Consider the following 16,348-nt stretch of genomic DNA (forward strand, 5'->3'; position numbering starts at 1 on the left):
TTATACTGAAGCTGGTGCATCAATAAGCTTTGGTACTCAAACTTCAAGGGATACTGCGAGATCCCACCTACAACTAAAGATAATATATATTATTTCTACAAAAAGTCAGTGAAATTTCTTACACCTTTCATCCAAATGTAGTGATGAAATCTGGGAAAAGATAGATGTCCTCCCAAGATTTCAGCTTGCAGAAGGACCAAACACATAATTTATCTTTCCCTAATAAGAACTAGCCGTTTTCATCTTCAAAATTGCACAATATATTGCTATTCAGAATTAGATACTATAAAAAAAAGAATTAGATACTACAAATTCTTACGCCTTCATTTTCATATGTGACGGCTGATCAACTTGACAAGAAGGATTCACAAGTCTATGCTTTCAGAGTTGGCATTTTACATATTATTCAAGAAAATGCATTACAAAACTGTTCATTATCCACCATTCTACACACATAAAAGAGGTGTCAACATTTACAGAAGTTTCCAAACCCAAACAGTGACAAAAACACTGAGCTAAGAAAAAGAGCTGTCATGGAAATGAAAGTATTTCTAGATGAAGGTGGACCACCAGACCTTCAAGCCACAAAGCATTAGATTGTCATCAAGATGAGCATAGTCCTTCCAGTAGCTGACATCAGACCCTGCTTGTTTGTAGGGAAAACAGCAATTGAACATGTGGAGATGACCTGCATCATAATCTCTCTAGTGCATACATCTTCAGCAACACTGCCATTGCAGCTGTTCGCTTCATGAGATCAGTACCTGAAACTCTGCATGGACAATTTTGTCATCAAATGAGAATTCTGGTGGTATAAAATTCATTAAGCATTAATCGCGTGAAAGACTTCTATACAAGAGTAAAAAAAACTACATGTACAGATGCGATAATTTATAGCTGACCGTTCCAAAGGAAACTCCATTTGTTGAAAAGACTTGTCAAACAATTTTATTTATTTATTTATTATTTTTTTTAAAAAGAAAAACTAAATTAAGAAAGAAAAAGCCATACCTTAAACAATTGTTCCTGCAGTGGGTTTTAGTTGCTACCAAGGTAAAAGAAAAACAAGTTTGTTAAGTAAAATGAAGCTTTAGCTGTGTGACATGAAATAATTATCACAGCAGCTTTGGCTGTATGCAATCAATTCAGTCAGACTCTGTACACCAACAAAATAAACCAACAACCTATTGAACATTTGATAGTCAAGTGAAACATTCTGTCAACAATCCTCGTACAAAAGTTAAATGAGAAGAAACATATATCCACCAGCAAAACCCAATCATCCACGAGGCTCCCACATCCATGAAGGTGCCTTACATGTTTTATGTTTGTGCCCAACACCATTGCAACGTGAACAGTGTGGACGTCTAACGTGCAGGACTTTGGATTCAGTTGGATTCTTCCGTGGGCGGCCTGGTGGTCGTTTAGTTCTAGGTGGACGCAAACCAAGGATGATGTTGTTCTTTGAAGTGAAACCATTTTCGATCCCTTGGACACCAGCAGTACCAACTTCACTGGGACATGGCATTTCAATATTTGAAAAACCAGGCAAAACTTCGGCATATATAAGTTCCTGCACCTCCTTCTTGTACCAACCCGCCACAAACTGATATGCATCAAAATTAGCTAGTGCAATTGCACGGCATGCATGTGGGCATGGTATACCAGTCATTTGCCACTCCAAACAGGTACAAGTTCCGAACTTGAGATTCACGACAACTCTCTCTGCATACTGTTCCTGCACCTCAACCTCAAAAACAGATCGGAAGGTTGCAATTAGATCATGACCAAGCTTTTCGTTTTCCAAAAGTTTTTCAACAATCTTAGGGCCAAACAGAAGTTTCCAACTTCCCAATTTAGCTTTTTTATTAAGCAAAATCTCAGATAACTTCTTGCAATGAGCCTCCATCATTTTTGGGATTTGTAACAAGCTCTCCTCCTCTGACCAAGCATTAAATGACTCTGCAAGGTTGCTATACAGCCAATCCCAACGAGGTTTCTTGAACAAAGCATTAGACCAGTGCTCCGGCCCACTAGCAATGACCCAATCAGATAACTCCTTGTGGAGCGCACGCATTTTAGCAAGGGCTTTATTATATACCTCCATGGTTCGTGCATAAGCAATTTCATTTAGGTACTGAAATGCAGTCTCTTTTCCTTGACTTTTCAACTTAAAGTCATGATTAGTATCAATAAACTTACTGAAAATCTCTCGCACGTGACGATAACAATAAGCATGATTATCCACACCAAATATCTTGTCCACACCCAGTAGCATAGATGGGTTTCTTTCAGAAACTATGACTACCTCACGGTCCCGTACCACAAGCTTCAAGTGCTGTAGAAACCACAGCCAGTCTTCCTCGTCTTCTGACATAAGTACACCATAAGCAAGTGGATACATCCCATTGTCTGCATCCAAAGAAGAAGCAACTACTACACCGCCTTCGCACGGACCACTTAAGTGGCAAGCATCAATAAAAATCAAAGGTCTGCACCCGGCATGGAAGCCACGTATCAAGCACTCGTATGCAACAAAAAGCCGCTTGAATATGTTGTCTTCTGTACATGACCATGTAGCTACAGTTCCAGGCATAGCTTCCTTCAGGCAATTGCAAAACTCTGGGATTAACTTGAACAAATTCTCCAATTTTTCCTCAAGTTCCTTCTTCACCTTCTCCTTCAAACTCCAAGCCTGGTGATAGGTCAATGGTATGGAAAAATTCCTCAAAGAGTCACTGCAAAGTTCTCGTGGCAATGCTGGACAATCCAAACTCTCTTTCTGAATAATACTTCCCATCAGCTTAGCCCTGAATTTGGGTTTAAAGTTTGTTTCATCCAGTAGAGAATGAGTATGACAATCAACAAACTTCTTGATTGAAATAAAGTTAGTAGAAGCCTCATGGCTGGCAGTTACTTTCCATTGGCACCCATCAATAGCACATCCCACACTCAAGTAGTTCGATCTATTATGACTGAATTTGTAAGGGAACTTCTTGGCAATAGCGTATTTGAATACTGCTTGCCGAAATGCATCAGCATTCTCAAATGCTTGCCCTTCTCCCACAAGTACTGCATGCCACATGGTAGAGGCAAGCAGTGCTGCATCATTACATGAGGTAGTCACAGGTGGTGTTGACGCTGAATGATCCTCACTCACATACTCATCCTCAGATTGGATTTGATTTGGTTCAACCTCTAGTGTTGCACCCCTGCGATATTAAAGATCCACGATCATTAATCGCTTCTGTACTGCCACAACTCAAATAACAAACCACTGCACCAGTCCCAAATGGTAAAGTTAGATTGCTTTTACCTCGTGCCATCCACAACAGGTGTGGCAATGGGATCTGCATCGTCATTTGAAATATAGACGTGTGCAAAATCATCATTGAATTGTATTAGATGGTCAACTCCATCCTGGTCTTTCAAGCGTATTAATTGTTTCTTGTTGAACTTCACAGTGAAATGCAACGACTTTCCCCAAGGCTCGATACCCAGTCTGTCAAAAACAACCTTCTTGAATGCCTCATACGGTATACCTGACTTCACTAGAAACTGCTCGGTGGTACCACCCGTGTATGTGACAGATCCATCACTCCCTACCACATTCTCACCACCCCAATGACAGAAACAAAATATTGTTTTATCTATTGGTGCCATATGCAAAATCTATAGCAATGACTGGACACCTGCAAGGAAAAATTAAGATATATCTCACTTATTAACAACCATTAATGTGTTATGTAAACAACCAAGTACCGTATACTATTTGTTACTGCAGACTTTACCATTCAATTATGCAACAATCTAGTATATACAATGTACTAGAACTTTGTAAATACGTTAAGGAAGCATGTATGCATATATATATATATATCAATATCTATCTAACTATATATATATAGAGAGAGAGAGAACATCAGCATTCATGAATACAACTCTTCATTACTTCAAAACCTACTTAACCAAATCTCAAAACAACCATTAACAACATAAACAATTAGCCATCTTTCAAATCTTCATTCATAAAGTCACATTAATGTTCACTGGACCAAGTCTTATTTTTTCACAAATTATAAATATAAAGTGGAAGAAAAATTAGGGCAAATAACTAAGCAATTTCAGTGCAGCACAATCATCATAATTTTTTTTAGTAACAACGGAAATCCTAAACAATTAACAGGACAATAATATTATTTCCATACACGAATGTATACATAAATAAATATACATATGCATATGCATATGTATGCAAGGGAATAAACCAATACCCTCTACTGAAGAGGGATCGTAGCGCCACCCATAGAGCTAAATAATAATAAAGAGAATACGGATAATTACTAGCAGGTCCCATGGACCAGTGTTGTGAAAAGCGCGCCTAGGCGCAAGGCACAGGGAGTGCGCCTGAAGGGGACCAAGGCGAGCCGCATTTGATGAGTCACGCGCATTGGACACGACTTGGACTAGGCGCAGCGAGGCTCAAGGCGCGAGCCTAAGGGACTTCTTTTTTTTTTTTTTTCTTCTTCTTGATTCTGATCTAACAGCTGTGATCTATGTTCGAAAGGCTCCAACCACATAGGATTACAACTCAGACAACACAACCCAACCCAACCCAAATCAGTATACGACTCAAATCCCTAATCTATCAAAGAAATCTATGTCGTCTCTTCCTCTAGGCTCCTCTCTCGACTTTGACTTCGACTTCGATTCAGGTCAGTGCTTCTTCTTCTTCTTCTTCTTCTTCTTCTTCTTCGCTGTGATTCAACCATTTTTTTTTCTCTTTTTCTTCTTCGCTGGTTGTTGGGTTGGGTGAATTTTTTTCCTCTTCTTCTTCTTCTTCTTCTTCTCTTTTGCTTCGCTGGTTGCTTTTCTTTTTTTTTTTCCTTTTTTCTTCTTCGCTGGTTGCTGGTTGCTGGGTGAATTTTTTTTTTCTTCTTCTCTTCCTCCTCCTCCTTCTTTCCCTTCTTCGCTGGTTGCTGGTTGCTTCTTCTTCTTTGCTGCTTCGCTGCTTTTTTTTCTCTACTTTGTCGACTTGCTCTGTTTTTTTTTTTTTTTGCTTTTTCGACTTCGACTCTCTCTCTCTCTCTCTCTCTTCTTCTTCTTCTTGCTCTCTGTTTTTTTTTTCCTGCTTCTTGTTTGCCCTCTGTTCTTCTTCTTCTTATTCTGCTTTTTCTTCTTTGCTGTCTTTGCTGGCCTGGCTGGCTTCTCTTATGCTCGTCTTTTTTTTCTACTTTTTTTTTTCAATTATGCCTTTGTTTTGAGTTGAGTCTCTGTTAGAAATAAATAAAAAATAATTAATTTATCACATCACACATTACATTATACTGAAATTGTGAATCATTTATTTGTTGTGTTATGCACTTTCATGGCTTTGTGAATTATTCTATAATTTGTCTTGATTACTTTTTTATTTAAAAAAAATTGTCTTAGTACTATGAATGATTAGTCTATGTTAATTTATCTATTTTTTACTAAGACTGTGCGCCTTGCTTCAATAAAGCCTGCGCCTCGCCTTACGCCTAGGCCTCGAGAGACCTTCAACGCCTTTGTGCGCCTTGAGCCTTTAAAAACACTGCTATGGACCGGACTTATTTACTCATAAGTCCTTGGCGATATATTTTTTTCTTTTATTTTTTTATTTTTCTTAAAACATATTTGCCCCTTGTTTTGATAAAGAGAACATTTTGAGGCTGATGTATGTTTTGCGTTTGTGGAATGATCATTCGGAACTAGTTATGATATTGAGAAATTTATCAAAGTGATAAATGGTTAGGACATTTTGGCTTTTGTTTGCACGTTTTTACTTTTAGTTTATTTGTGTTAGTTTGTATTGAAATATGAGGTGGTAAGTGTAAGTAGTTGAATTGTACTTTTTCAATATATTTTTATAGTGATAAATTTATCATTAAAAGTTGGAACAAGACTTGTTAGTAAATAAAGTCTGGTCTGTAGGACCGGCCCGTAACTGACCCTAGAGAATAAGCATGAACGGATAGTGGCCCTAAACATCTGCAACAAATTTTTGGTGGCAGTGAGTGCAACACTATGTGCTCACAGCTCTCCGTCTCTTGCTCTCTCTGCTGATTTTCTCTTCTTCATTTTGTCAATAAAATTGGCAAAGTTGAATTTTTATAGAAAATAACCCAAGCACCACTTGAGAAGGAGAAATTGAAAAGGAGTAGGGACAAACAATGATAATTACATAAATATCAGCCGTAACGTAATGTATTGGCAGTTATGTAACGGTTTTTGGAAATCCCTATTTGGATACGCATGAATTTGTCAGGTCAAAAAAAAAAAAAAAAAAAAAAAATCCACTCCTCATACGGCTTTAACTAATACGATCAATACTTGGGGTTGTAAAACAAACCAAGCTACTTGAGCTTAAAAGCTTGTTCAAGGTTAGTTCGTTATATAAACAAGCCAAGCTTGAATACATTTTAAAACTTGTTAATTTTTTGAATCCTGCTCAAATTTGGCTTGATGTTCATTATAAAAAAATTGATGTACTCAAGCTCGGCTCGTGATCATTTTGCTTAAAGCTCATTTGAGATCAACTTGAAAAATAAACAAGCCAAACTTGAAACACATTTTGAAGCCTGTTAAATTTTCAAGCCAAGCTTGAACAACCTATTACTCGGTTGGAATTGGCTTGCTTATGGCCCTCCTGAAATGGCCTCTATCGGCACATACCATACCCTAACTTGATCTAGTTCACATTTTTCTTCATTTCTCTCTTTGTTGTTGATCTTCGCTTGTTTGAAATACTTAAGACCTATTCATTTAGTTTAGAGCTTGAAACTTCAAGATTCAAACTTAATCTTTTATCCTCCTTATAAGAATTTTAAGGGCAAATTTATTTTACCCCTTGATGGTTTAGTCCATGTGCAGATCACCTCCGTGACATATAAAAATAACCACATAACCCCCATGTGGTTTGTGGACTAAAACACACACTTACTTCTATTAACAGAACATGTGAATTGACTTTTATACTCTCTTCTTCTTTCTCTCTTCTAAATTAAACATACATGTACATACATACATACATACATAGATCTTCTCTCCCTTCTTCCTCCATGGCTGCCAATCCCCACTCCACCGACCACCACTCCATAGCCCCCCACATCCCATGAGAATAGACAAAGGCCCGAAACTCTCACTTCTTCCATTTTCGAGATTGCCATGTGAGGAATCGTCAATGTCTGAAGTGAATTATATGTTGCTAACCGAGACTGAAATGCTCATTAATTTACTCTGGACTCAAAACAAGGAATGAAGGTCATCCATTTAGTTATGGATGGGTATTAAGATCTCAACAAAAGGATTGTTTGTCTCTAACTGTTTCTCTCTGTTCCAATTATACAATTAAAATGTTGACATTAGATTTGCTAAGGTAAAAGGCTTGAGCAGATGTTCGAACAAGATCTCCTTGCATAATGTATAGAAATATGTATATATGCCACATTATAAGGGTATTTTGGTCTAAAAAAATTATTTTACTCACACCTAGTCTCAATAATGGCAAGTGAGTTGTACCTCCGGTTGCTTTGGATGGAAAATGTAACAATGCACTTTAGTTCACAAACTATATCGGGTTTATGTGGTTATTTCCAGAGGTGATCCACACATGAGCCAAACCACAAAGGGGTAAAGTGAAATTTAGCCAAATTTTAATTTGTAAATGGATTTTTTTAAATGGTGTTTCCATTCTATATAGTTGAATGATGGATGTATTACGCCACATCTCCTCCTCAATTTCAACAAGTTGTAGCTAAATTGTTGACCCAAACTACATCATCCTCTAATTGAGCTCAAAATTGGAATACATATACAGCCTCATACATACAAAGATGGGGCATTAGTTGTACATAAAATTAAACAAACTTGTCTTCGTTTAGTAAAATGTATGGCTAAAGATCTTATGGCTTATTTGAGTCATCTATTCCCTACAGTAATGTTTCTTAGCATCTTAAAAATTCAGCAGCAATGGTAATAGCACATGGCTCTATTGTTATGACTTGTCTATTCCAATAGGATTTTTAATTATCCTGGATAGTAAAATTTCCTACATAGATGAAACTCTTAATTTTTATTTTTTTTAGTGGAAGTTGCAAATAAATTATAAGATCTAAAAAAAGAAAAAAGAAAATTGAAAAGGCGGGCGAATAAAAAATGATTCCAAACGACATAAAAGGTTAAAAAATATTAGCAAAGACATTGAATCTACGGGAGCTTCTATTTACACACACAATATACACTTTCTACACATCTCCCTCACTATACTTTTTACACACTCCCTTCATTAAGTGTGTGTATAAAGAGGGTTTAGTGTGTGTAAATAGAAGCTCCCTGAATCTACCTTGAAAAAGATAATTTGGACCAAAAGGCCCCCTTCCCCTTCCTTGAATTTACTAAATTGCCCCTTTCTCTTCCCTCTTTCTATTCCTTCCTTTGCAACTTTAGTGGGTGCCAGCCACCACTACCATGTCCTCCCCCATCACTCATAATCTATGAAGCATGGGTACTTCAACCGATATGGCATACCCGTACTAAGTACTTACCGCGTACCGATACTTCGTATGGTATTTTTGCATACATACCAAGTACACGAAACACGTACCAAATTTTTTCTTCTTAATTTTTTCTGTACCCTATACATACTCTAGTATATATCCAAGCCATACCGTACATTAGTTGAAACAATATTTTTTTATAATACAAAGGTAAAATTAGTTTCATTAGACTTTATTTATTTGTTTAATTTAATGCTTAGCATGAATTTAAAATTAAGCTATAGTTTGCTGTGGAGGGGCAAAAATTAAAGCGTTAACCTAATCATGGAAGTCACCTTTATTAGGTGAATAAGTGTCATTAAATGAATATGGGTCAAAGCCCAAGGGAAGTGGGCCAACTAGAAGTTCACACCAGATCTGACCAAATGGATCCAAATGGGTCCTCAGAAGTAAGGCAACAAATCCAAGGTAACTTACTGAGGCTCCACTCATTGCGGGATAGTAGTTGAGGCAACCTACCTCAGCGTTGCCATCTCATCAGAACATTGCGGCTCCGCATTGGGAACACTTGCTGAGGAAAGGAAAACCGAAGCAACTCTAGCCTCCACAACTATCTTCTGAGGAAAGACTTCCCAAGGTGATAGTAGCCTTTAAGGGAGGCCTTTGCTATACAAATGATAGGTTAATGCTTGACGCCAATAGCAAGTCCCGAAGCATTGACAACCTAGGGCTAATAGCAGGTCGGAAGTATAAGTAGTTTGGCACTGATAGTAGGCCCCAATACTTATTGGTTGGAGCTGATAACAGGTACCCGAAGGTACCAGTATACCGCGGCGACCCTGCGAAGATGGGAGCAGGGTTGCCTGAAAGTAAGGGACTCCCTTTTCATTTACCCAAGTCATGAGCTTGCCTTGGTTGCACAGGCAAGTCCAAGGAAGCCCCCTTGGGCTTGGTATGAGGCACAACTCTTGCTGTGGCTCACACCCTAGGAAGCTGGGGAGTTTGTGGTTAAGTGGCTAAGGGTGGAGGAGTTGCTAGGGTAGACACAAGTATGGTTGATAGTAGGTTATGAGTCCTGAGAGTGCATGTCTTGGGAAACCAAACTAAGAAGGCGGATGTAGTAGTAAGAACCATCGTGGATAGGAGCCACCGAAACAGATGCACCTCCTGCGGTCCGTACCAAAACGACACTCATTGAGGTTCACACCAAAAAAGGTACACGTTGAGAATCGTGCCAAACAGATAGCACAGTGGCACTCACTGAGGCTTTGTGCCAAACAGATAGCACAGTGGCACTCACTGAGGCTTTGTGCCAAACAGATAGTACACGTCAAGGGACGCATGTCTACCAAGTTTGGTGGTTCAAGATAGAATATCCTATGACACATGTCGCTATATTATTTGGCCATTTAGTATATTCTAGTACCAAGGAAAGGTCTACAAATAGGACCCATTGCCCAAGCTCAAAGAAGAAGTTTTGGGGATTTGAGAGGATATGTTGCCCGTTCGTGCACTGCGACATTCCTTCTTGAAACCACTTGCTCTGCCCTCACCTGACTACTCACTCTCTGGTCACCACAGATTATTGGCTCATTAGCATAGTTTTGCCTCTAAGTATTTGTTATTTACTGTTCATTTCAGACCCTCAACATTTGTAAGTTATTTAAATATAATGACATTTAATTTTAGTTTATACCTTTACTTTTTGGCATTAAATATGAATTATAGGTTGGATCTCAACAATTTAACTATTTTTTGTGTTATTCTAAAGTAAAAATAAATATTTCTTACAAATGTACCTAACCCTACCTGTACTCGTGCTCTACTTTATTAAATTTTATCGTATTGATGTATCCGTATGGTACCGGTACCATGCTTTATAGCTCATAATCCTTCCTCCACCCTCCCTCCTCGTCCCCACCACCACTGTCACCCTTCCCTGTCATCTTCAACCCCTCTATCGCCCTCCCCCGACCATGGTTAATAATAGGCCTTAGACCTGATGGACCAAATCAAGATACAACATGGAGCACGCACAAGAAGTCACACCAAAGCCAAAACCTATTGGTGAAAATCATAACCTTGCACAATTGAAGTTACAAGTGAAGGAGAACAATCAAAATCTGCACAAGATGAAGGATGACCAGATTATGAAAATTGAGAAGTCTCCAATCAAAACTGCATGAAGCACAAAAACGTTAAAGCAAGAAATTGAGTGATATTTGTGTCAAGGTAACTACGTCATTCAAAAGTTCTATTGTTGGTCCTGCATCTAATATACACTTGGAGGTGGCTAATTTGGTGCCTAAGTCCTTTGATGAATCATTAAAGGGAACGAATATTGTTGCATCAAAGCTCTAAGCCTTTAAGAGTTATAAGTGGAGGAAGAGAATGGAAATCAAGGTAAAGTGATGAATGCCAAGGTTAATGAGGGTGAAAAGGCTCTTATTGATTATTCAAAAGCACCCCAAATTCCTCGAGAAGAGGATGAAATCCAAATAGAAGACTCAAATGTTATATAAGTTGTAGGGAGTGAAGAATTAATGCATCTGCTGCTGGTCTAGAACTTATTATGCCTTTAAAGGTCATGATATTGCAATCTAAGGTCACCGATATAGTGGCCACAAAGTCACGTAATGAATTTACTTTAATCAAAATCCATGAATAGGCGAAAGTTGAATCAAAATATGATCTTGTGTTAGGAAAAGAGGATAAGAAGAGAGGGATCGACATTATTGTTGGGAAAATGAAAGAAGGCTTTATGAAGATACATTTGGATCAATTCAACAATGTGCTTTCCACACCAATAGATTTTGTCATTCCAGCCAAGTTACATGACACAACCAAGAATAAAAACCAATCAATAACCTTCTTGCTACCAAAAAAACAAAAAACAAAAAAAACAAAAAAAAAAACGAAAAAAGAAAAAGAAAAAAGAAAAAAGAAAAGGAGTATAAAAGTTTTCCATACCAAGCTATGGTTGCAAGTTTTAAGCTTGTGAATTCTTATACTTAAATATTTTAAAATTCAAGGTTGAGTTTTTTCCAACCAGGGAAGAATGAAGTAGAGTATAAGAAGCTCAAGGAAGAGTTAATTTTAAAAAGCGACAATATTTGGAAATTAGTATGATTTTAAAGAAAAATCAATAGAAACAGTACATAATCATGTTTATAGTATCATTAGAGTCTTATTTTATGATTATTTTTATGTTTTCTAAGATTTTAAGGTTAGGGGTATTTTGGTAATTTTCATATTTGCAGACATGGCCTATAGGGGCTTGCCCATGGGTTTTATTGCGACAATGCTACGTAGCTCAAATTTTGTGGCTCAAAAGTGGCTCAAATGGCCAAAACGACGTCGTTTTGAGTACAGAACAGCCACTTTTGAGCCACAAAATTTGAGCTACGAGACATTTTCCGTTTTATTGTGGGTCAACTTATTTAATTGAATTATATTAATGTTTCTTATTTGTCCATAAATTAGTTTTGGAAGTCAAAAATGGTCTGTTTGGTAACGTTTACGTTTTCAGTTTATATTTACAAAAATTTTATAAACTGATTTTTGTTTATTTTTAGAAAAACGTAAACTACAAACGCATTTGGTAATTGACAAAATGTTTAAAAAAATTTAAAAATATAAAAAAGAGTGAGAAATGGCAAGTGGCGGCGGAAGACGGTGGTGGAAAATGGTAACGGTGGGTGGTGGGTAGCGGGTGGTGGTGGGTGGGTGGTGGTAGTGAGTGAATGGGTGATGGTGCCGGGTGGTGGTGAGTGGGTGGTGGTGGTGGCGGGTGGCTGATGACGGGTGGTGGTGGGTGACGGTGGCAGGTGGTAGTGGTGGTGGTGGCGGTGGCGGGTGGTGATGGCGGGTGGGTGACGATGGCGGGTGGTGGGTGGGTGCGAGTGGGTGGTGGTAGTGGTGGTGGTGGTGGTGGCGGCGGCGGATGGTGGGTGGTGGTGGCAGGTGGGTGGCAGATGGTGGATGGTGGCGGGTGGTGGTGGTGGTGGGTGGGTGGGTGGGTGACGGTGGCAGGTGGTAGCGAGTGGGTGGTGGTGGCGACTGGGTGGCGGGTGTGTGGTGGGTGGTGGTGGGTGGTGGTGGTGGTGGTGGCAGGTGGGTGGTGAGTGATGGTGGCGGGTAGGTGGCGGGTGGTGGTGGCGGGCGGTGGATGGCAGGTGGGTGGTGGTGGCGACGAGTGGGTGGGTGGGTGGTAGGTGGTGGTGGCGGGTGGTGGGTGGTGGGTGGTGGTGGCAGATGGTGGTAGGGGGTGGGGGGTGGTGACGGAAGACGGTGGTGGAAAATGGTGGTGGGTGGTAACTAGTGTTGGGTGGTAAAAAAAAAAAAAAAAACTAAAAACTAAAATCTCAAAATGGAAACACCTTTTTTGAATTTACATTTTTTGGCCAAATTTATAAACTGAGACCACTGATTTATAAATAAAAAATTTACCAAACAAATTTTTATTTGAGTTTTTAAAATTTTTGTAAATATAAACTGAAAATTAAAAACGTAAGTGTTACCAAACGGCACCTTAGTAATTTCTTATTTTCGAGTTCTAGTTGGAAAATGAAGTCTCTAAGTCTATATAAAGTCGTGCAATACTTTTAATTTAATAGAGTTGATATTTTAGTGTATTTGTAGTGCTTTCAAAGCCCTTTTTGGGTTTGTGTGATGCAACCCTAACCCTAGGTATAATGCCTATATAATTTAGGTGTGATGCTTAAGACTTTTTCTTATTCTTTCTTCTTTAATTTGTGCATAAATTCAGCATAGTTATTATTCCTGAATCATTGTTCACAGCCTCATAATAGTCTCATAATAGCCACAAAATGCATATCTTTGATTGGCAAAACCCTATCCTTTTGTGCACCTTTTGAAACCCTAAATTCTCGCGTTGTCCTACATCATCAACACTTTACAACTTTAACCAAATCTTAAAAAGCCTATAAAGTCATAAAGAAGTAACCATCTTTCAACTCTTTATACGTGAAGTAATATTGGGGCTGTTTGGTATAACTTCTAAGAGGTGACTACAGCTTATTTTAATTTGATAATTTGTGCCAAACTTTTTGGTTTAGCTTCTACTTATAGTATATATTAGACATAAATAGCATAAATAAACTGAAAAAAGTATATTATTTGAAAGTTGGGAAAAGGGTGCTTTTAACTTATGTTTTATGATTATCAATTTTTAACTTAAGAAAAGCTCTACAAAATAGGGTCATTATTGTTCAATGCACAAAGTATTCTCTTTTAATTTTCCATAAATTATGTAAAAAAAAAATAAGATAGACTCCAATGGTCAAAGTCAAAATAGCTTTGCCAAAGCTATTTTTTGGCTTACTACTGTACAAAAAAAGAAAAAGAAAAAATGTATTTTAACTAGGGGGACTTACGTGTAAGTCATATTGAGTAGACTTATTGTCCAAGAGGTCCTATGATAACTAATGGTATTTTTCATCATACATTATTAAAAAATAGCACTAATTGTTAATTTTCAACAACAGTTTAAAAATTTTGTCACAAAAAATGTCACTTATAAGTTTTAGCGACAGTTTAAAAAAATCGTCACAAAAAAAAAATGTTACTAATTTTCAACTTTCAACAATATTTTGAAAAATTCGTCATAGAAAAATGTCACTAATTGTAAGTTTTAGAGAATTTATTAAAACTATGACAAAAAAATCTCCAATTGTCAATTTTTAACGACATATGTAAAAAATAGCCACAAAAAATTATTTTTAGCAATAATTATAATAGAACTTATTTTGAATAGAACTTCATGGTGATTACATTCAACTATTAGGATCTATTGGTAGTTTACCCTTTTAAACTACACCACTTCAATGGTGCCTTACTATTTTGACACAAAAAAGTTCACATCACCATTATCCAATTAATTATTATATGCTCCACTCTAGAGTGAATTGAACCCTTTTTCTCTCACTGATCCAAATGAGTATCAAATTTTTCATTTTTTGATTTCTTATTTTTTTGAAGATGGATAAATTGTATTATTGGGGTAATTTAACTTTTGTAATTATAATTTTTAGTATTTGTTAATTTTTGTAATTTGTAGAATTTATAGTTTTGAGTTTTGGTATGTGGAAGTAGTGTACTCTGGTAGGGAAAACGGTTGGGTTTTCAGTAAAAAAAAATCTGAAGCGGCAAAAAACTGGCTTTGTGAAACTGGAAGTGAAATTTAGGGCAAATTAGTAACCAATTTTCAGTTCAGTGCAGTGCAACACAAACATCTTGAGTTTTTGTTATTTGAATTTTTTATATTTATAATAATAATAATAGAAGTCCTAAACCAGTTTCAGCACAATAATAGTAAGTTCATATACACATGTTTATATATATAAATAAATAATAAATATAGTAGAGCATAAAAAGGAATACCTTTTTATTGAAGAGCGATGGTAGCGCCGCCCATAGAGCTGAAGGACCAACCTCAATCGATGGTGGCCTGCGACTCCGCTATCCGAATGTGATCACATTCAACATGCATCTCTGCCCTCTCTCTCTCTCTCTCTCTCTCTCTCTCTCTGCTGTTGGCTTATCTTCTTCATCTTCTTCATCTTGGTGTACCGTTTTGTTTTTATTTTGGTAAAAGTAGTATATTTTTACCCAAAAAAGACTTAGAACCCCTTTTGGAAGCAACCCCACGACCCCCAAATCAGCTCCGATTCAGACCCCCACATTTTACCACCCCCAGCACCCCGCTTTAGCAATGTGAAGAATACTTGCACTGTGATGGTTGTGATACACGCACCTGTGAGAAAAAAATAAATTGCAGTTTATCTACAAAATTTTGCAGTTCATCCATTACAAAATTGCAGTTTATCTAGAGATTGCCATTCAAAACCCACCAAACAATTTGCATTAATGATTATCTAGAAGAAAACGCATATCATAAATCATGAAAAAGAAATTCCATTTCAACAAACAGCTATCGAGATAATCAACAAGCCCTGCTATTACATCAAAAATTTACCATAACAAAACAAAACCCTTTTCAAATTACCAACAAAGAATTCAAACCCATTGCTATCTTGGCCTCAAATTAATCTCCTCTTTTTCCTATTCTTTTTCGAACCACCCTGCTACGCCGAATCAACCACCTCCCCGACCTCCTCAATCACAAAACTATCATTCTTTTTCCTGCTCTGTTTATGCCTCTTTCTCGCACTATGACTTCCCACACAGCCTTCAACGGTCAAACCCACTTCGTTTTCTTCAGATTTATGCTCATACTTCACTGGGTTTTCATTGTTTGTACTCTCTGTGTGATCGAACTTGGAGTTCTTGAGCTCTTTGTGGAACTGAACCAAAGCGTTGAACAAAGCCGAAGCGCGAGTCAGGTATGAGGACACTGCTTGGGAACCTCCGGTCTCAGCGGAGACAAAGTTGGAGAGAACTTAGGCTGATTTGGAGAGAGAGATTGTCTTTGAAGGGGAGTAGCTGTTGGGGGGGAGATTTGTATCTCTGTCTATGTGATAGAGATGAGGCATCTGTATCTCTTTCTGAATAAGGAGAGAGAGAGAGAGAGAGAGAGAGAGGAGGTGCGTGGCTCTCAAAGTCAGGTGACCTCTCACGTGACTCTCCACTGGGGTGGATTTCACTATGGTCCGAAGCATTTATGATATTTTTATAACAATGATTGAGATCTCATTTTTTTAAAATTTTCACAATTCTCTTTGGATCTCTACTATTGATGATATGCCTGTTTGGTACAGTTTAAAAGTTTTTATTTTAATTTTTAGTTTAATTTAAACTATTTTGATGTGTTTGGTTTACCTTAACAATGCAGCTTATAATTTTTTGTA

The 16,348-nt window shown here is 37.6% G+C and overlaps 1 protein-coding gene across 6 annotated transcripts; it reads right to left on the reverse strand.

The window, feature by feature from the left end:
* Positions 1–364: 364 nt before the first annotated feature.
* On the reverse strand, positions 365–16,142 carry LOC114256115 (uncharacterized). 6 transcript variants are annotated; one of them, XM_082904438.1, is made up of 6 exons: positions 15,547–16,142; positions 14,922–15,294; positions 4,345–5,273; positions 3,317–3,692; positions 1,012–3,212; positions 365–772 (listed from the first exon to the last, which is right to left on the reverse strand). In XM_082904438.1, the coding sequence occupies exons 4-5, from the start codon at positions 3,661–3,663 to the stop codon at positions 1,280–1,282; spliced, it is 2,280 nt and encodes a 759-aa protein (XP_082760564.1). In that variant the 5' UTR covers positions 3,664–3,692; positions 4,345–5,273; positions 14,922–15,294; positions 15,547–16,142; the 3' UTR covers positions 365–772; positions 1,012–1,279. The 6 variants fall into 6 exon arrangements, with proteins under 6 accessions (XP_082760564.1, XP_082760565.1, XP_082760567.1 ...); XM_082904439.1 differs by having other exon boundaries at positions 15,517–16,026; XM_082904441.1 differs by lacking the exon at positions 4,345–5,273 and having other exon boundaries at positions 1,318–3,212.
* Between the last annotated feature and the right edge of the window lie 206 nt (positions 16,143–16,348).

This window comes from Camellia sinensis, chromosome 14 (assembly GCF_055761805.1).
Source record: "Camellia sinensis isolate YWXY chromosome 14, ASM5576180v1, whole genome shotgun sequence".
Lineage (NCBI taxonomy): Eukaryota > Viridiplantae > Streptophyta > Magnoliopsida > Ericales > Theaceae > Camellia > Camellia sinensis.